Below are 21401 nucleotides of genomic sequence, written 5' to 3' on the forward strand. Positions count from 1 at the left end.
ATATCATTAACCAGGTAGAATGGTGTCAGATTCTTCTGGCAGTGTAGGCAACTCATTTACGTGTTGGTATCATTACTTTCAAATGATACTAACGGCGTTCCAATTTCCGCAATGCCGGATGAATCTGTTCTTCCTCTACTAAAGATATCAACGATCCAATTACTCTAATAATGTAGGTACACCTCTATTTTTAATGTGTAAATTCTCTGTGTAAATTATTCTTGACAAAATACTTAAGAGTATTGATGAATGCACTGAAAAAATAGTTTTGCTTATTTTGATGTACATTATAAATTCATTTATTATCAATAATTTATTTACACTGATTAAAAATAAGACACCTTTTGTCTATTTAATGCATTAATTTTTACCTACCAATACCACAAGTATACCTAATATTATTTAGAGGTACTTTATTGTGAATTTTAATGCTTCAATACTGGCTACACTAGGAAAATTATTTGAATTAAGAATTATATATGCACAATATTATGCCTTCTTTGTTACTTTCTATACAAGACTTCATTATCGATAACATCAATATTGGTTAAACAAAATAAGATTCAATAATTAGTAAGACACCTTGGATATAAATAACTTACTAAAAGTAATCTAAAATTACAAAATATGGAATGTATTCCTTGGACTCCTTTAGAATATGTTTAATAGGTAATAATATTATACCTAGTTCAACTTATCGTAGGTACTCAGATGATGTAATCACCACAGAATAAAGTTGCCATAAAACATTGTATGTACAGAAATTAGTGTTAATAATAAAAAATAATTCTTAATTGAATCTACATTTTTTAAATTACATCTGATCAATCCTTTTAAAACTTTAAACACAGCTAACACACACAGTAAGGGCCTGGCGCCACTGTGAGGAATTGCAGAAACAGAATAATCATTGCACATGCATTGGTATAAACAGTGCCACAGTAATCCTGGATGGAAGGGTTAGGATGCAAAGCCAGTGTTTCCTTACACCTTCATGGTATGCTACAGAACTACAACAGAGATTTTCGAGATAGAGTGCAACTACACTCATCATCTTATGAGTAGCACAAAGGTGCAGTTACTCATGAGGCGTTGGTAATTTGCAGAACCAGGAAAGACACTACGGCACAATTCATTTTCACACCGTACAGTGTGGCTAGACTCTAATATGGTTGATCGATACACGGATAAATTATGATTCTGTGAACATTGCTAATTGATTCGCAATCATGTACAAATAGTGGTAAAGTGTGATCACAAAATCTACATATTTAATCGTGTATCGATCACGACATAATATAAACATTTCCGTCATTTGTTTCCACTTATATGTTCATCCTACGGTAGATTTATTTACAAAAATACATTTACACGTATTTATATAGAACGTAATTAGATTTGATCATCATCACATCGTCAAAAATTGTTGTACAACTCCATGTTGATTTGTGACGAGCCGTTCACCCGTCGCATTCTCTGTATAGACGGATAGTGAACTCCAGAAAATCGTTGGCTTTTTTATCCATAATGTTGCAAACGTCCTGGAAAAAATAGAAAAATTTTATTATAAAGAACAAATTAAAATACTTTTTAAAACAAATATAATATTTATTCGACTCCTTATTGTGCCTTTGGGTGGTATGATGGTCAACTCGTAAGACTCACTTTGTCAACAACAGTAATAATGTATTTAAAATAATTAGTTGTGTATTATATGTAGAACATGATAATATATAGGTAGTAGAAAAATGATTTTATAATAAAATTATTCAACTTGTTTATTTTCTTCATAAAACTAAGAGAAGGCAGTTTCAGTTTATTCCATATTTCTCCACACTTGAGAATTGGACAATAATTGTTACTTCTACATCAAAAAGGTAATAGCGCCTGTACACGTGCATGAATTTACTGGCAGCAATAGTGTGTATTTTAAACTATTGTGACAATAACTGTTTACACGTAAAAGTGCTGATTGTCTCTCCAATCTCATTCTTCAAGATTAAGTGAGACGCGATGTTGTCATTTTATAGCACTATTTGACAGGTCGTAAAAATCGGTTAACCTTAAAATCAGCCTCTCCGTGGTGTAGTTCGTTTTTTTGCTGGCAGGTTCACCTCTATCGTTCTACTGCGCAGGCGCAGATCGAAATAATCCCAGCTATCGCATGAAAATTCGGAAGCTTCTGAACTTTTTTGATTCATGCGTGCAATCTTGCAACTTGCATGACAATACCTATTAACACATGCATTTTCTTGTTATGGTCGCAATAATACGTACTGTCAGCAGTGAATCCATGCACGTGTAAACGGGTATAACGCATTCCTCATTATTTCTGTATTCTCTGATCTAAGTAAATATATGTTTTTGGAATTTGACTCCTAAGGAAATGAAACTTTTTACACCATTAAATTCGATTTATATTCAGCTTTTATTAATTTTTTTTAATCAATTTGAAAATTATATGACAGGAACTAGGATATTCAGCAAGGAAATAAAGAGCATAATATCAGCTTGTTGTTTAGTAAAAGTAAATTTATTAAGGAAAACAATATGATGATAGAATATATAATTATACAATGAATTCATATTTTTGTTACCTCATCATTACTCAAAAGAGAAGCTCTGAACATCATGTTCTTCGACTTAACTCCATTCACATTGATATCGAAACTGGATCCATTAGTTCCACTGGAGACAGCCTTGGAGTAACCGTCCACGACATGCGCCGAGTCTTTGGAGTGACAGTCGGTGTCTTGCGTGTATACCGTCTGGTTGTTAAGGCAGTTCGTGAATCTCTTCAGATTTGATGAGCTGAACACATTACATAATTATTAGACCTTGCATTCATAACAGGATGTCCTAATTTATATGTTATTATTTAACATCTTCTATGCTGCAATTAGTTAATTGGTAGTAAGTAATTAACGTAAGAATTGGTGTAATTACGGCGAGTAAGTTCGCTTTCGGCAGTTAACCGGTTTATCGCCCTGGACAGGCTACAAAGGTACACAAATGGTAACATTCAAAAAATGTTATAAGTAATAAAACAGAGAGTTGTAGTGGCAAATAGGTGCTAATTTGATCTACAAAACCAAATGAAAGTCTAGAATCCTCACCCATGTACTCGATTTATCATATATTTAAGTGAAAATAAATATGGTGCGTAGAATAAATAACCTCATACTAAAAGAAAGCGAATTGCGTATATAATATTGTTTGTATCAAACTTCACTTCAAACTTCCTTTTCCATACCCCTCCCCTCCTGGGTGTGTAACAGTAAGACTCGAAAGTGACATTATGCAAGGCAGTATAAATTGTTATTGTCTTATCAACATTTATAACGTGAACCCCATTCATACTGCTGTTCCAACCTAACACTTCATACAGTCCACTCATTTTTACAATCAGACATAAGGTATAGTTGGTAGACTCTAATGGGTGAAGGGGTGAATCATGTAGCAAGTATGGACACTGTCCAGGATAGGAAGAGACAGAGTAAGTATATAGGAAGATATATACAAATATAGAACCGTTACGATCTGGCAATTATAAAGTAAATGAGAAACTTACTAGAATGTCAGCACGATCATTCTGTCAGGCATATATTTAGATAGTGGCACGTTGTATGTGACGTTCAGCAATCTGACATCATTGTAACAGAATGTGTTGACTCCTAGTGTCTCATTGAAGGCTGCTCCACTTATTGAGACCCCGACATGCTCGCAAGTTTCTGAAATGAAACGATTTTTAGGTCAATCAATCACCAAATCAAATCTGAAGTAAATCTATTCAGTACTATTGTTTTTTATTGACAATGCAAAGGTAAAATAGGTACATAATAATTTTGTGGACTTCTAATTGCGTTCGGTATTCGATATATTGACCAACCATGCTGCCAGAAAGCAAAGGCAATAGATGGAAAGTTTCGGCAACGTAGACTACTATTTTCATATTTTGGGGAACTATTAACAGCAACACAATTGCCGTATCATATTTAGGGTTAGGTAAGTGTTGCTCAAAGTTGTAAAGAAAATTGCTAGTTAAGTTGAGACCTTTTTCACCAGTTGTCAAATGTAACTTGTCTTATCTGAAGAACACGTTTGTTAGTATTTACAAATAAATAACTGTGAAATTCTCATACAATATAGTAATGTTGATTAGTATATCAATGATATAATACATACATACAATATTTATTCAACATAAACACTTACCATCTGGAAATATATCATCTTCTTCATTCAATTCAGTTTCTGTTTGAACAATGGCAACCACCTGCCTCTTAGCTCTTCTCTCACTATCAGCTGTCCTGTTCTCTCCGCTGTCCAAATATTTACTTCCGCTCTTCTTAGTTCCAGCATCACCGCTGGTCGTATGAGTGAACTGCCCTTTCGAAGCGTTCGGGGTAAATTTCTTCGCCCCGTTTTCATATACAGCGGTAAAATTAGACTTGGGCACCAAATTTCTTGTCAATTCAAGCTCCAATGTTTCTTTATTCAGATCTTTATCAACTGACAAGTCTTCGGCTAACAGCGCATCCGTCGAATTGACAATATTCGTCAGTCGTCCGCCTGTCAGATTTACATGCCGGTCTGGCGATAAGGGGATAGGTGCAATTTTGTTTTTCTTGACTACTCTCTCTTCCGGTTCAACGCTTGGCAATACGTTATTAGTGTCTTTAGAGTCGTTGATAATGCCGTCGAATTGTAGCTCGCCTTGGTCTTGGAACTTGACATTGGTCTTCATGTTCTTGGGAGTCTCCGGTCCGCTTCTTTGTGTGTTTTTGACAGGTAAATCTTTTGTTTTCTTTATCACTGTGTCGGTTTTGACCGCTACCGGTCTCGAATCGGTAATGTTCTCGGCCATGTTGGAATTTGGCGGCGATTCAAGGTCATCGATTACCAGACCTGTATTTTCTTCACCAACTATTTTGGGTATATCAGAAATATCACTGCAGCAAAACACCTGTAAGACAAATTAACAATAATGAAAGACGTGTACAGATAATTGTACGTATGCAGTTCGCCGTATCACACTTCACCGTGAAATGTTGTATCGGAAATATATGGCCGTATATTAAGAGCATACATAAATGATACAGCAAATAATCGCAATTCATATCACAAATATACATGCACCAAACGAAGACAATACTCTAATGAATGCAATAAACTATGATCATCATTTGGAAAGATTGAACTATGTTCTTGAAAAATAACTATATTTTTTTGAGAATTCTAATTTAATCATAAAATCTTCAGCGTTTTTCAAAATGCCTGTCTACACTAAATAACAACAAAACGGCATATTTTAAATCCTCTTGTTGTAAAGATATGAAAACGATAATCATATATTTTTTATTCCAACTATTTCCTTATATCATATAGAATTCCATGAGCTAATTTTTTTTTTTGGAATAAAATAGGTAACATGAAAATATTACAATACGCACGCGGGTGAGTATTTTCAACAATAAGTGAGACAAAATTTCGCATTTGTCGCCCATACGCCGCCAATCGCCGAGCGGCATTCGAGGTGGCAGTACGTCGATTTTTTTTTGTGATGGCATCGTAAGAATATATTCTTATATCGTGTAAAGATGACTAAAAAACGTTATGCCTGTACTCAAAAAAGAAAACATGCAAATGAATATATTATTATTATTACTAATATAACAATACATATAACACTAAATGGGCGCATGTTGAATGTTTATGAAAAATTATGTTCCGTGCAGCACGCTTCATTAGCTCAATCCGCGCGTCACATAGTTACGATCTTTTTAGACCATGCCTCAGCTGAGGTTGACGGTGAGAAAGACGGTCCAACCTCTTTGGGTCGTATAACATCATTGTAGTGTATTGACATAAAATACATGTCTAAATAAAATACGGTTCTTGTCGGTATACACTTTACAGGAAGCCAGCAGGAAACAAATTTTGAAAATAGCCAATATACTGGATTATTTGTTAGGTTAGGTTAGATTTTCATTCTTGAATTCATGAATTTTGCCAAAATCAGTTATGAAAATTTAATTAATGTTCATATTGAATCTAATAAAATTGGAGACTGAATACTTTTTCCGATAAGAAAGTTCACGGCAAACTATGCCACGGTGAAATGTTTTACGTACAATTTACATGTAACCAATGAAAGAATACCAAAGGAAACCTACCTTCTCTACATAGTGAGAGCCAATAAGTAATATAAAAAAAGTAAGCGGAAAAAAGGTTACTAAGACTAATGATTAAATTCATTTGTTGCAAACTTAATGATGTTATGTATTACATTTTTAAATATAATTATAATTAGATTAAGTCAATTGGTCAATTTTTTATGTGAGGATTGGAATTTTTCTATTAATTACTAGATACATTGACCATTTTGAACGCGAAACATGTCCGACTTATACTGGGACCATTAATATTATAATACAAATGTAGTTATGTGTGAAATTAAATAATGCACACCGACCAAATCTGAACTATGGAGGAAGGACATATTCTTCTGGCATTGCGACCACTACGAAATCACTTTGGTAAGGTGTTAGTGTCATTTGAAAGTGACGATACAAACACCTAAATGAGTCGCCTCACTCCCAGATGAAACTGACACCATTCTACCATGACTGGTCTTAATCAAGTATCCCAAGGCACAAAAGGTTATGTGATATATTTGGGTTTGTTTATCTGGACTATCCTCATTCCTAATTAGTACAGATAATAGACATTTTACTGTGCTTGAAGAAAACCAATAATGTTATGTAAATTACCTTTCCATCGGGTAAAATCCAAACGTTGCAATCCTTAAACTACAGTAAGCATAAAAAGAGATACACATTTGTTATTGAAATAGATGTAATAATGTAGTTAAGAAATAATAAATAATAGAATATTTAATAGCGATGAGATGTCTAACTCAGTTTTTTCGTTTTTCTGGGGTGGACAAGTCTGGTTCTGATCCACACATATGTGATTTCTCAAAACCTTGATTGTTTCACTTTTACTAGTTTATCAACACTGTTGTCATCGGGCCTCATGCCTGTTGTTAAAATAAACATAAAAAAAGACAAACCTGACATCCTTGAATGGCGGCTACAGTATCCCCATTATGATTGAACTCGGCAGCCTGGCAATTAACTGGCCGGCCGATTGGGTTAACCGTCTTGAAGACGGGGGCAGCCTCCTGCGCATGCATGGTGCTCGGCCGCAAGTTATTCCGGAAGAACGGGAATTCCCCGGTACGGGCAGTTTGCGGCTTCAAATAGTCTAAATTTTGGTAAAAAAAAACAAGAGAAAATCAGGTAAGACAGTGGTATTCAAAGTGTTCTCTGGAGCACCGCAAGGTGATCAAAATAAATAAAAATTCCATACAAACTTAATATTTAATAGTGATGAAAAAACAGTACAATTTGAAATATAATATTATTAAATCGGCAAACGAACTGGCGTATTTATTGGCACCATTTAGAGAATTATGCGGGAAGTGAAAGAATCAATACATGTGACAGGGAACACATTATCCAGTACACCAAAAAGCAACAATTAATACAGAGAATTTGGGGGAAAAAATAAAATTCTTATTAATATTCGAATAAATGGAAAAAATGCCGTGAGAATGTGATAAAAATCGAAGATTCTTACAGGACAAGTGATTTAATAGTAGACACACATATGGATAATTTGATAATAAACATTGGTGCGGAATCGGATGACAGTAGCGATAATAATTATTTAAACAGTGAATCAGAGTAATCCTCGGTTTATATTCTAAGTAATTTTATTTTATATTGAAAGCAATTTTAATGATTTACTACGTGTAATACAGGCAGATCTCTTCTTAACCGCTCTCGTAACTGACCGAAAACAGGTGAACACATCCGAACATTAAAAACTTATTTAGTCTACTTATAACTATATTATAATATGTGGAAAATGCAATTTTACATTTCCTGACATAAACGTGTTATGCCGCATTTAAGCGTCAATTACATTGAGCTACTTTACGAGTTGTTTGTTGGCGAATTTAAAAGCGGGCGATTCAGCTACTGCGATTGTGATGATGACACACAAAACTTTCCATTCGCTGAGAAGTCACAAGCCAGCGACTATTTTGACAGAACGTAGTTCGTTTTTTTACCGGGAGGTTGCTACTACGCTCTACTGCGCGGACGCAGTAGGCCCACACGCCGGCGTGTAGCGTGTAAAGTTGACCGGCTTTTAACTTTTCTCGGTAGAATGTTTACAATCTGCTTGTTAGCTTGTTCAATGATGACACTGGGCGACTTTACAGGTAGATTGTAAATTCGCCAACAAACAGCTCGTAAAGTAGCTCAGTGTAATTGACGCATTAGACCAAGCGAGCGAATGTTTGTTCTTCCCCCACCCCAGTGAAATTCTCCGCTTTTTGTTGAGCGAGCATAAGAATTTCGCTGGAGTGAGGGAAGAACAAACATTCGCTCGCTTCGTCTAAATGCGGCTTTAGGTATAAAAAAATATTTAATGATTGAATGATTCCGTACCTAAAACAGACTTGGACTTGCTCGGCACTCTCATGTGTACTGAAAAGTCCAGTTCATTGTCATTGTTCAGAAGAGTGATGTGTGGAAGCGTCGTTTTCATAGATTCTGAAAATAAACAAATATAATTATGAATTATTATAAGATTATACATTTAAATGTATGTGTCGTTTATAATAAAATAAAATAAATAAATACATAAAATGTGGCTTGTAGGTTCAGTAGATATATTGTACAATATCTGTGATTTAGATTTTCATAAGTTGAGAAGTGATTGATTTTGGTTGCTCAACTTTCAGTGGGTGTAGAAATACTTAAACTAATAAATTAAAATATTAAAAAATAATAATAACATCTCAATCAAAACAATACAAAATGTATCCACAAACTGACAGTTTATGCGAAATTGTTAAATAGCACCGATGGAGATCTAGTTGGTAGAGTATCTGTCTCTGAAGTGATCTTCTGAAGTTCTTTTATAAATTTGTAAGGAGTGCTGTGCACTTTTATGGTGTTAGCCGCCACTGATTGTAATATAAACTGATTATTTCACTACTATTACACGACTGTAATTGGGCCGCACTTGCTGTAATGTTTAAAGGAAAAAAATATGCTGTACTGTATATTACCTTTGTATGTGGCTTCGGTAGTCGGTGTATCTTTAGTAGTTCCGAGCATGCTTTTTACTGTGTACGGCAACTTTGAAGGCACTTTGATATTCTAGAATTAATAGAAAAAAGACATTGTAAATACTCAGGGCAATAACTCTGGAAAATTAATGGGGCCTGATATTATGAATCGATAAGCCAGCGCATTTCAATCAATTAAGCAAGATTTGGAGTTAGTGTTTGGTCACCTGAGTTGTATGGATAATCATGATCCGCCGAAAAAGGTTATATGTCAGCGAATATGTGAGACAAATTAAATTTTATTTATTTACTAAGAGGAGTGTTTTTTTTTTAATTTTTTGCTAAAGCGGCACACTTGATCCTTTGATAAACTCCCATGATAAGACACCAATCGACTGAGACATGGCACAGGAACAAACGACTGACGACATTCAAAATGTGAGAACTGTTAGTTTGCTAATCAATCACTGTGCTCAACTAATATATACGTGTAGATGAGCTACCGAATAACGATTATTTAATTGCGCTAGCTGGTTACGTATCAGCCGAACGTTGTCATGGGTGTGGATTGTGAGAATGTTTGATGTCATGTTATTGTAGGTAAAACTTAAGAAAATTTGACAGCACACTAGGACACTTGCGGCACAGCGGTTGAAAAAAACTAATATAGAGAAAATATTAGTAATGATAAGTTTATTGGAGTTATTGCATAGTATTTCGACTCTAGATAGAAGGTGAATACGTGTATTAATTAAGGCGCTAAGTACCAAAAAGTAGTATTGCCTGTGGTTACAAAATACTGAGTCATTGCAGTAAAATTGCATGAAGCAGACATTTTGAAAAGTGTGTCATCAGCCATTTTATATTGAATGCCGTTGACTACTGCCGTGGTACTTACACCATTATAAATAAAACACGCCAACGGACTTACGTTGCCAGATTTAAATATTTTGCTGTATTTTTTGAGTTACTTGAGGCACTTAGACCATAGTTGGTGTTATTGGCATTGGTACATAGAACATTTTTATATAAAAATGACAGTTTTTACTTTTTTGGTACTTAGCGCCTTAATTAATACACGTATTCAGGTATCTTACACGCATTTCATATTAGGAATTTAAAAGGCAGTTCGATGTTCGAATCAAATAATTGTACATATTGTGGGTATATTGGTAATAAGTTCATTATTTTCTTCTTCTATTGGTAGCCCCAAAAACAAAATGGCGGCTCGTGTTTCTGGTTTAAAGTCCGTTGTTTTGTTTACATAACCTACGTGCGTATCTCTCGGTGTTTTATGTGATTATACATCTTAAAAATAATGGTTGATATGCTTTTAGCTGTTGAGGGAATATCTTTCACAGGTGTTTTCTAATTTTGTTTACAAATGTCTGCTTTGATATTATGACATTATGTAGTTGGCGTGAAATGTCAAATTGAAGACGAATTTAATTATAGTATACTATACTACACTAGTACACCCATGGTGGTCCCGCGGCTTAAGCGTTGGACAATCACACCATGGGTCCCAGGTTCGAATCCTGGGTCTGGCAAGTAACATTGTTTTTCAATTTGTGTGTGAGTCAGGGTATGGACCTAATAGGTTGAGCAAGTGGCTGACATCCATTTCTCTTCTCTACCTCTACTCTGTGGAGGCTCATATGATCCTATTAGGATCGGACATGGTCGGGAAAAAAAAAATACTAACAAATCCTATATATATCCTTATATTTCAATGCTTATTTTGACAATATCTGTACATAGAAAATTGTATGCAAATCTGAGTGGAACGTCATAGTAGAAGTTTTTAGAAGTTCTTTTGAGTTATGTAGAATTTTTTAGATATGCTTACCTCAACATTAGGATTATGAGAACTTTTACTGCTGTCGATAAAGTTTGACATTTCAGTGGTCAAGAGTGGATTTCTGCGCGGCGAGTCATTTGAGCGGCCATCTGGTTTCACGAATACGTGTCGGTCGCTCTCCTGAATCTCCTCACGATGCTTCACCATCTGATAATCGGATTTCCGGTCAGGCGGTTCCTTGGACTGATTCCCCTTCGGTTCTTGATAGTTATGATTGTCGTGGTTCTGCGTGTTGCCGGACTTCTGCTGTGAATGCAGTATCCCCTGGCTCGTATCGTATCGTATCGATTTCTCCAGAGACGCCATGCTGTTCTTGTGGTACTCTATGAAGTATAGTGTCGATATAGCGACCAGGCTAAAAGAAAATTATTTATATCAGTTATAATAATAGAAGAAAAGAAAAAATATCAAGACACTTGTACTTATTAAAAAAAATCGGTATTTGTACTTATGTACGCGCATTAGAAGTTATACTTCTTTGGCGTAAAAAAACAAAAACAAAACTCGTGATAACCTAGATTCTTCGACTAGTTCTTAATTATCTTGTTAAATTACACACTCAAGAAAAAGGGCCGCTTATTGGAGCGCCGTTGGTTTATTTCTATACACTTTAGCTTATATTACTAAATTATATAATTATTTCTTGTTGTTTTTATTTTTAAAGTAACGACTGTCACTCTGACATTTAATCGTTTGCTTACGTAACGAATTATAAATGGCCGACAATAATAAATTCGTTTCCTAGGCAACGGAACAATTCTACTATCACACTTGCGTTAGTATACAGCTGACTGATTCGCGGCTAACTTCATACTGTCGCGCACTTTCGTAACGATGTGCGCGTGTAGCTCTCAATTTCACTCTCTACCAAACGCCCCAAAAGAAGTATAACTTCAAAAAGAAAAACTGACATTTAATATGTTATTTTTGGCAGAGATGAGGTGGAGGAGATAAAGTAGTTGTAGCTTGGATGTAGTGAGGGGAGATACAAGAATAAATAAATTAGATAATAAAGATGACAGCGTAAGGTTATAATTGCGGGTACGGATATACTGGTGAGATCGATGTGATTGAGAGATTGATTATATTCATGAACTGAGAGACTGGACTTGAGTGGAATGACGGTTGACTACGTTGAGTGACGGACTCGTGACGATACTAGAGCGTCACATGACGGATTCGATGAGTGAGGATTTGTGTATTGTCCTTCTTATTTATACAAATGCAGTCCATATATTACAAGAGATATTGTCAGAATTAACAAAAGATAACAGACCCTACTGATCTAGATATGATTGAGGAAATGCTGACAACCGTTTTCGTTATATTGTTTTGTTTTGACAACAAAACAAACATTAAAGTGTGTCCCCTGAGTGGTATGATTGCTACAATTAAAAAAGAAATATATTTCTGTGAATATATTTAAATTTGTTACAGAATTTTCAAATAATCTTCTTTTGGTACGGTCTTCTATCGAAAGTTGGCGACTAAATTGCAGTATATATATCCCTATATTGGCCCAGTCATATTAGAATAATAAAGCACACAATACAATACTGTGCTACTGGCAGATAGTGGGGAAGACCTTCAATGATAACTGATCAAAGTGAATAGGTCCATCACTGAATAAGTATGAATTTTATAACAAAGTTCCATAACTTAATCTGTAGGCACATGAATGTGCTGATTTTTATTTCATTGATACTCGTCTGTGTCCATTTATTATTTAATAAAATAATTTTCATCAATACTTATCAACGTTCGATAATGCAACTCACCAGAAAGCCATGATCAGCAGAAGTATCCCTATGACAATCTGAATGAACTTATTCGAGAACAAAACTTCCCGTCCGTAAAATCGTCTGTCGCGCCTTCTCGAACTCCCGTGGCAGACCGAAGACTGCCCTCTGCACACGTGTCCACTGCTGCCGAATTCACCGCAGCACATGTCATCCCTCGACCAATCACAACTACCCAACGACGACGCGGAACATTTCTCATCGTCTTTCATTATGGTCATCATGGAAACAGAACAATCCTTATTATATTTCATGTTATCTTCCGATCGGACTTTTGTATTGTTGTCTGCTCTTTTAAAAGGTATAAAGAATGGATTCTTCTTTTTATCATTGGTATCACTGGTGTCTCTTTCATTGCTATGATGCTGCGGTCGCTTTGCACAATGCACCGGAGAATGTCTTGAAACGTGTTCACAATGATGATTCTTGTGGTGTTCGTATATTTCTTTAGTCAGGCTGTGGTGTTTGGCGGTGTAGTATTTAACGCAGGCGTTCATTTTGTTTGTGTGATAAAAATTGCCATATTTTGAGGAGTGATTTTTGCCGTTAGCCGCCGTGCAGTACGGGGGGTTTTTTAATTTGCTGGGACTGTTCCGGGCGTGCCGTTGGCAGCACTGTGGCGGCTGTCTGCGGTACGGCACCGGTATATTGGCGATGTCGCAGAAGTGGCCAATGGAGATGTTGCCGTCACTGTGGTTTGATTTCCCCGAGATCGAGTTGTTTGTGGAGGTGGACACTCGAGATGCAACTATAAAATTATAATTAATATCCATATTAGATTAAAACATATTTTAAAAATCAAACTAATATTTTATGTAAACAATATCAACACAGCGCGGCGCACCTCCAAGAATATTTGTCGCATGTCAGTATTCTGGTGTCTTCTTAGGTAAACTCTACCAAATACAACCTGTGGATGGTATTTAGTGGTTTTCTAAAATGCTGGAATCCGGTTGGCTTGAACAAAAGGTGGAGCTGGAGGCATCTGTAGCAAGTGGGCGTAATAGGTTTGACACCAAAGTAAATTTTACTATAGATATACCATTATAAATCCGCATTTGTTCGAATTTAGAACTAAGCTCATCACAGTATAAAAAGTATTGAGTGATATGTCAAATATCAGCATATGGCGCCCTCACTCAACGGACAACTTATACTGGTGGATCTATAGCAATAAAATATAATATGTCGTAAATAAATTATTATCATACCAGTGCTAGTACTCTCTCTTCGTTGCAGTGAACTGATCTTGCAAAGCTTTCGGTTGATTTTCTCGAGCTGATCTATTCTGTTTTCCAAGTGGTCCGTCACCTTGCTCAACTCCTTTACAGCGCCAACATTTTCCATGAAAATACGGTCCTGAAATTGGAAATTAAAATAACTTAAAAATTAACAAAATGAAAATATTGACTTCGGATACGAGCCAAAATATGGTTGTCTACAAATGAATCATATGTAAAATGTGTCAGTTGCCACAAGTAACCAATAAAGTCAAAACAGGCGACCATTTTACTATATTTTTGTTTTCAAACAATGCTGCCAACGTAGAGAATACAATTTTTTCTATAGTTACCAATTTTATCATATTACCTCCTAAGATCATTGAAATCAACATGTACATGACGTCAAGAAATCCAAAAATAATCCTTGTGTTATAGGTAACCTATATTATTTTATTGAAAAACTTTACAATATGCAAAATTTTAATACACTTGCCCTAAGAATTTATTCTATAATGGAAAAAGATAATATAAGGTGTGGTAGGTCAGGTCGGGGGTTGAATGCGGCTTGGGGGACTGAGTGCCACTAGTAATAATATTAAACCATAGTGGGTATAGCATTATAACCTTCAGAAAGAAAAATATTGATCGATAATGCATTTTCTTAAAACAAACAATATGATAAATTTAAATTCCTACCTTATTAACGACCAAAAATTTATCAATAGTCTCTCCGTTAGGCAGGACCACATCTCCGGCTTCCTTGACGGCTTCCGGCAGCACCTCTTTCACCTCCTGGGCGATTACTCCCGTGTCCGTGTGAATCACATCCATGTCACTCTCCGTGCGAAGACCCGAGTGCAGTGCAAACTGAGGATTGTAGCAGTACCTGGAGAGAGCAAACCAGCATAATGTATTTGTACTCTGTAGCATGTGTTATCTCATGACAATGGATACATCGTAATATCTTTATGTAACAGAGCCAAATGGAGAAACGTGAACGTCGAACACACGGAACAAATTAATAAGATAGAAATGTAGAAGCCAGTCACCATATAGAAACCTTCACTAAGACCATGTTGCTCTATGAATTGGAATACCGGGCCTCATCAAAACAAGATGAGAGGAAGCTGGATATCATTGAAAGGAAGATATTTAAAATGACCTTCGGAAGGGCTGTATGAAACAAAGATGGCAAATACGGTGAATCTGTTGGGCAAGCCACGTCTCAAGGATGTAAGATACCCAACTAGTGAAAAAGGTCCTGGACGAGATGGGAAAAGAAGGATCGGGACACGTAGATGGCAGTGGTTGGAGTGTGGAGGGACATCATTCTAGAAGAGCATCATCAGGGACATCATCCAAGCTTGCGGCTGTATAAAACAAAGATGGCAAATATGGTGAATCTGTTGGGCAAGCCATGTCTCAAGGAAGACACCCAACTAGTGAAAAAGATCCTGGACCAGATGGGAAAAGAAGGATCGTGGAGTGTGGAGGGACATCATCGTCGAGGAAGCTTGCGGCAGGCGGCCAAAACCCGCATTGGAAGTTCCGATGATAAATAAGTAAAAAAATATTCTAACCTTACAACTCTGATGTTTTGTACATTTCTCAATTGCTGTGCAGTATCGCATTCTTGTATATCCTGTTTGGCCCGAACGTCACTGGGTTGTACTATATGTCCCGTTATTTTCAGGTTACCTGTAATGAGATATCATACCATGTATTATAGTGTGAATAAAATATGAATATATTGTTGAATTTGTGTAAAAAATTAGAAACCACAACAATAAAGACAAAAGAATTAATTATTTCATCAGTAGACTTGTGATTCCTGAACAGGATGTATCATATGAGGCGTCTAATAAGAAGAACTGATGATGGGATGAATACAATGTTATCATTCACAATAAGCTCGTGCCACGGACAAAGGTTGTGCATACACTTATCGAAACCCCACTGAAGGCACCTCACTCGAAACACCAACCTCATACGTAATAGAATGTTTTTAATATTTTACGAATATAGGTAGGTACAAAGGACAGGATACAATATTCTTGCGGGTTGTCAGTTTTTGTTATTGAATGTTTTGATGGTTCTAGCCATCGATGTATTAAAAGTAGAGATAGGCAACGATTTGGCTTCCTCATACAACTGAATGAAGCATGCCGACAACAGCCGATACAACTCACGAGAAATGGCGACGCGAAAAAAAAATGCAGGGCATCACGGAGGATTTACTTTGGTCATTATAACGTACTCATATAGTATAATGTTAACGTGGAAATTTTGCCGCAAATTCATTACCAACCTGTTTCACCATACTTTTTCACCATACTTGCCGGCTTCACCATACTTTCATATACCATGCAGCCCCTAGGTTCTAGCATATGAGTTCACATAAGGTTATGTCCAATATTATTTTTCATTTTATATTTATTGCAAAAAGGGATTTATCAGCTGATAGAAATGGGTGTATTGTTCTAATTCTAAAGTCAAATAGGATAGAAAAAAGATTCTAACGTTAAAACCAATCAATCTTGATGCACAAAAACGTTATTCACCATTAATATTGAATTTTGTAATTAGACATAATATATTATAATACATTATTTTATATTAATGTAAACAAATCTTATAGATGGTAAATAGAATAATTACCATGTATGACACAAGTTTCATCAGGTCTGTCGGTGTTGATACCGACTCTTCCCGCATGGAAGATGCTATCCGGAGTCACTCCTCGCTGCCAACACAAGTCTACATCTGATTCAAACTGACCAGGATTGGAAGCCTGAAAATATTACAGTGAAAATCATCAATATTAATTATTAATAGGTTATAAGATATGATTGTGTAAATCTGTTCCTACATAAAATCACCCTTTCTGTCACTCTACTAGTCTACTACAACATACATCATAGAGTGATAAACAATAAAAGAGAAATAACTTGTGTTCTGTCCTTATCAGATTAAATGCTCTCAGTACAACTCATGTCATCCATAATGCTACTGTAGACCAGCACCAGTTATAGGAAAACAGCAAATCCTGTGTTGCCATAACTGATGATTATACCCTGTTATTTATGAGTTTATATTAAGTATTATCATGGTGATTGATGTAAGAGAAATCAAAAAACTATAATAAGCACAATATGGTATGGAAATGTGCATGTTGGGTGGGTATAAGGCATTAAGATCACAAAATCAACCAATGAACAACAAGGCATACAAGAATAATATGATATGACTAGAGGTTGGCAAACTGATGAACCGGCAATGGCCCGGATAACTCAATTGGTGAATGGACAACAGTGGTATCCAAGAGACACCATACAACCAGAGGATTTCAATAAAAGCCGCCGAATCAAGGAAAATATCTTAAGATATACTTGTCAAGTATCATGGTGTCACTTTAAATTAGCTATCCTAAACTTGAATTCTATGCTTTTAATGATAGGGAAAGATATATTTCAAGACTAAACGTACCCTGACAATGATGCGTTCACTGGCCTGGCTGGCGACTGGATAATGCTGATCATGCGTGTGCGCGTGGAGTCCTACGACCAGCTGAAAATGCCTCTGATCTGGGTTCGGCTTTCCCTTCTTTCTCATGTTGTTGCAGGTAGTCTCGGAGAAGTGCAACCTGCCTACGGTCACTTTGGTGACTTGCCCGTTTTGCAGGTCGACCCTGGAATTAAAGCTGCGATTTATAAAAGAAATTCTACACCGTTGTAGATTCAACTAGAATTTGAATAAGGGTACACATGGAGTCTAGAAAAGAAACAAGGGAAAATGACAAAGTTGTGCGGTTGTCACGAATACAGCTGTCATGCGACAAAATAATATTCATGAAGTCAGACGGTTGAGTTTTTATACCAACATTTCCCAAATGGGTTTCCGCAAGGAAAAAGTAAAAAAAAGTAACATCCAATTTAAAGGAACCTATTTGACCTAAAGTTATGGAACATACATAATTCTGAAAACACTCATGAGAAAATATAGCCAATAGAAAAAATCTTTGTCGAAAAACACCCGGCTGGATTCGAACCGGCGTCATTTGGGTATCGCGTCCTGTGCATTACCATTATGCTACGACTGCCATGCTTAATTGCAACAAATGTTAACTAGTGGCTTTTTTTATTAATACCTGCTCATTAGTGCTCTCCAAATTGAGCTATGGTAGGCGATCGATTTACTTTTTTCAAAAAAGATTTTTTCTATTGCCTATATTTTCTCATGAGTGTTTTCAGAATTATGTATGTTCATTAATTAGAATTATATTCTTAAATCTTGTGAATTATTCGTTGAATAAAAGAAATTGTTAAGTTATGGAGTTTTTTTGCCTGCAGTATGTTTTATTCTCTTAATAAGTAGGCTAAAATATTTAAAGAGTGTTGTTGTCTCTTCCTCGCCGTTACCCAGTACGTGATCACTCCAAAATTGGTATTGTGATATTCTGGATCAGCCTTCTCCAGTTCTCCCTATCCTCTGGAAGCCTTGTAGTTGATGCTATTGGTTTTCTTATAAATTCCTTCATTCGGTCACCTTATCCGTGTTCGCCTACTGTATTTTTTACCATGTACATTACGGCCCCCGTAGTCCAGTGAGTAAGATGCTGGCTTTTCATCTAGGGGCCCCGAGTTTGCTTTTCGTTGAGGTCACAGTATATTTGTGTGATTTTCTCAAAGCCTGGGTATTGTTTCTTTTCTATTATTAAATACAATACTGCTACTATTATAATTGGACCTCATGGCATGTTGTAGTGTTAAAAAAAAAGAATATATAAGTATGCATTGCTCAGAATATTTAATCCTTCGAAGCTTTTTGAGCCTCCGTGAACAATATAAGCCTATAAGGAAAGAATCGCAAAACACAACACAGAGGACAGTCTCTCATTGATGCACCACTTTGGAACTAAGCATCGGTTCTATGTTCTGTCCAGAACGCCCTCAGCAGCCGTAGCTAACAATCACAACATCTTGAAAACGTTGAGCATTTTCTTTTCTTTGGCTTATAATGTCCAGGATTCTACCTCATACAAGAGAATAAAAAACAACAAGCAACGGTCATATTATCTTTTTGCTTCTTAAAATATTGCGATCTCTCCATATAGATGTCGCTCGGGTCATAGCAAATTTGGCCAATAACGCTCCACCTCTACTCGGCACTAATAGCTCTGCCATCATGTTTTATAAAATATAAAAGGATATTCAGTAACAAAATTAAATTGGGAAACGTTGTACTATATCATTACGATGGATATCAAAATAATATTAGGTTGCAAAATTAATCATCCCATTTTCTCAGTCTACGAGTATATGCAATTTTAAATAAAGAAAATTAAAGATCTTAGGTAAAAGTGACTGTACCCGTTATTAATTTTACTTCATGGTTTAAAAAAATTCATAAACTCACAGAACAGGATGGAAAGGTTTCTTGGATCTGTCCGACTGGCTTTGTTCCACTTTGATAGTCTGATTCGGAGCTTCAACCTAGAGAGAAAGGAAGATTATACGATTATATATTTAACAAAATAACTATTATGCAAATTTTATATTAATATTCAAGATCTATTGGGATCCTATGTGCAATATGGTATGATTTTTAGTTTGGCATTGTATTTTAGTAAACATTTTCAGCTAGTCAGCTGCAAGGTGTAGATCAAGGCCTGAACAAAAACTAACCGTGTGAGTGAGAAAGCATTTGGCACGCTTATATATCCACAATATGCATTAGAGTAAGATAGAATGTATACGGCTGAATTAAATATTTTTTGTACATGTCGCCTGTAAATATTGATTTGGATGACTGCATTCATTTAAAAACTGTGAGCACTTCATTATTTTGTGTTAAATATAAAGTTAGTGGTAATTATGTTAATTTAGTAGAAAATATGGTTAACTATGATGTGTTTAAATTTGTAGCCATACTGAGAAGCAACGTGATGGTATAACGCTTCATAGTTAAGTTAATAATAATAAAATTGAGGTTCTACTGTGCGTTATACAAGAAACATGGCTTCATTTTGCCGAACAATACCCACTAATTAATCAATGCATTATAGTTACTGTATTGACTATGTTACCTTGACTCCGTAAAAATGCAGGTGGAAGCTGGTAATCTTCTTGAATCCCTCGGGAGTTTTGACAAACTGTGCATCTCCTCGCAGCTGCGCATGGCATGTCACTTGAAAGTGATTCTTCTTCTGACAGACAAATGCTTCATCCGAGTTCGAGAAGTTAAAGCCTTTGTCTGCATCCACTCGGTAATGTGGGGCTGGCCTGGAGGTGAATAAAAACATTGAGAAATTCCATATCAAATATTTATACCACGTATTTTACTTTCTGTATAACCAAATTACTCACAGATGCTTGAGCGACTGATCGCAGAGGGTGTGCCAGGCGGTCTGCTGGAACGGTTGAAACCGGATGCACTGGTAAGCTGGATCTCCGTTCTGGTCTTGTGGATCGCCGGCAGGTAATGCACCGCCCAGTGTTACTAGGACATGAGGAGCGGGCTGGTGACTGCGTGGGGCTGATTCATCAGGAATGGCTGGAAAAGATATTGGAAAAATAATATATTGGCCGTCTCATCTATGAAAGTTAGCTGGGAAAGAAGTTCTCCCCATATGTTAAGTTGTATGTGACAATATTTTGTTTCCTTCAATTGGTGTAATAACCAGTTCAGTGATGTTAAAATGAGACAACACAGGATTCTACTGTTTTTTTTAAGTGAAACTTGTTTACACGTGGTACATGAAAATTCGAGATAGTGTCAGTTAAAAATATGTGGTTATAAAAAATAATTTGAATGCATCATAGACAGATCAATAGTGTTTGAGTCCCATCAGTAGCGAAGGGTGGAGATAGGCTGTTAAGATCAGCCATGAATAGAATACATTAAACTTATTTAGTCATATTATGTATCTGTTTTATTGAACTAAGACTACAATTTACGGACGGTATTGGTTAGTTTTTAAAAATAAATTCAACCCTACCTAAACCAAACCATAATAGTTTTGGTATATTTTGGACGATTCGACAAAATTGTGCACACTTTTTCATTCATACTTATTTGTTTTTGTTGGATTAAGAATACATATTACACATATTATTGGTTCATTTTTTTAAATTCATTAAGCCCTGCCTGAACCAAACTAAAATGGATAAAAAATATTATTCTATCTATAAAATATCCAAAGTTATGTATGATTTAATTGCATAATTTTAGATATTTTATAGATAGATGAGTATTTTTTGACTATTATTTATTATGGCTTGGTTTCGCAGGGATTAATTGTATTTTAAAAACTAACCAACACCATCTGTAAATTTTCATCTTATTTTCATAAAAACAAATACGTATGACTG

At 35.8% G+C, this 21401-nt stretch overlaps 1 protein-coding gene across 4 annotated transcripts in view; it reads right to left on the bottom strand.

The window, feature by feature from the left end:
* Nucleotides 1-279: 279 nt before the first annotated feature.
* The window catches only part of LOC147065134 (uncharacterized), a 125733-nt gene continuing 104611 nt past the window's right edge, over nt 280-21401 (bottom strand). For all 4 annotated transcript variants that reach the window (XM_085956779.1, XM_085956780.1, XM_085956778.1 and 1 more), the window contains 17 exons: nt 20397-20583; nt 20117-20312; nt 19447-19523; nt 17518-17719; nt 16690-16822; nt 15612-15729; nt 14728-14917; nt 14020-14167; nt 12788-13556; nt 10998-11364; nt 9149-9239; nt 8523-8627; nt 7076-7269; nt 4216-4966; nt 3572-3731; nt 2598-2811; nt 280-1541 (listed from right to left, as the gene is read on the bottom strand). In XM_085956779.1, the coding sequence (XP_085812905.1) occupies nt 1461-1541; nt 2598-2811; nt 3572-3731; nt 4216-4966; nt 7076-7269; nt 8523-8627; nt 9149-9239; nt 10998-11364; nt 12788-13556; nt 14020-14167; nt 14728-14917; nt 15612-15729; nt 16690-16822; nt 17518-17719; nt 19447-19523; nt 20117-20312; nt 20397-20583 (3983 nt within the window). In that variant the 3' untranslated portion in view covers nt 280-1460. The remainder of the gene's footprint in view (nt 1542-2597; nt 2812-3571; nt 3732-4215; nt 4967-7075; nt 7270-8522; nt 8628-9148; nt 9240-10997; nt 11365-12787; nt 13557-14019; nt 14168-14727; nt 14918-15611; nt 15730-16689; nt 16823-17517; nt 17720-19446; nt 19524-20116; nt 20313-20396; nt 20584-21401) is intronic.

This window comes from Rhyacophila brunnea, unplaced genomic scaffold (assembly GCF_057557595.1).
Source record: "Rhyacophila brunnea isolate RB1 unplaced genomic scaffold, BYU_Rbru_1.0 scaffold_6, whole genome shotgun sequence".
Taxonomy (NCBI): domain Eukaryota; kingdom Metazoa; phylum Arthropoda; class Insecta; order Trichoptera; family Rhyacophilidae; genus Rhyacophila; species Rhyacophila brunnea.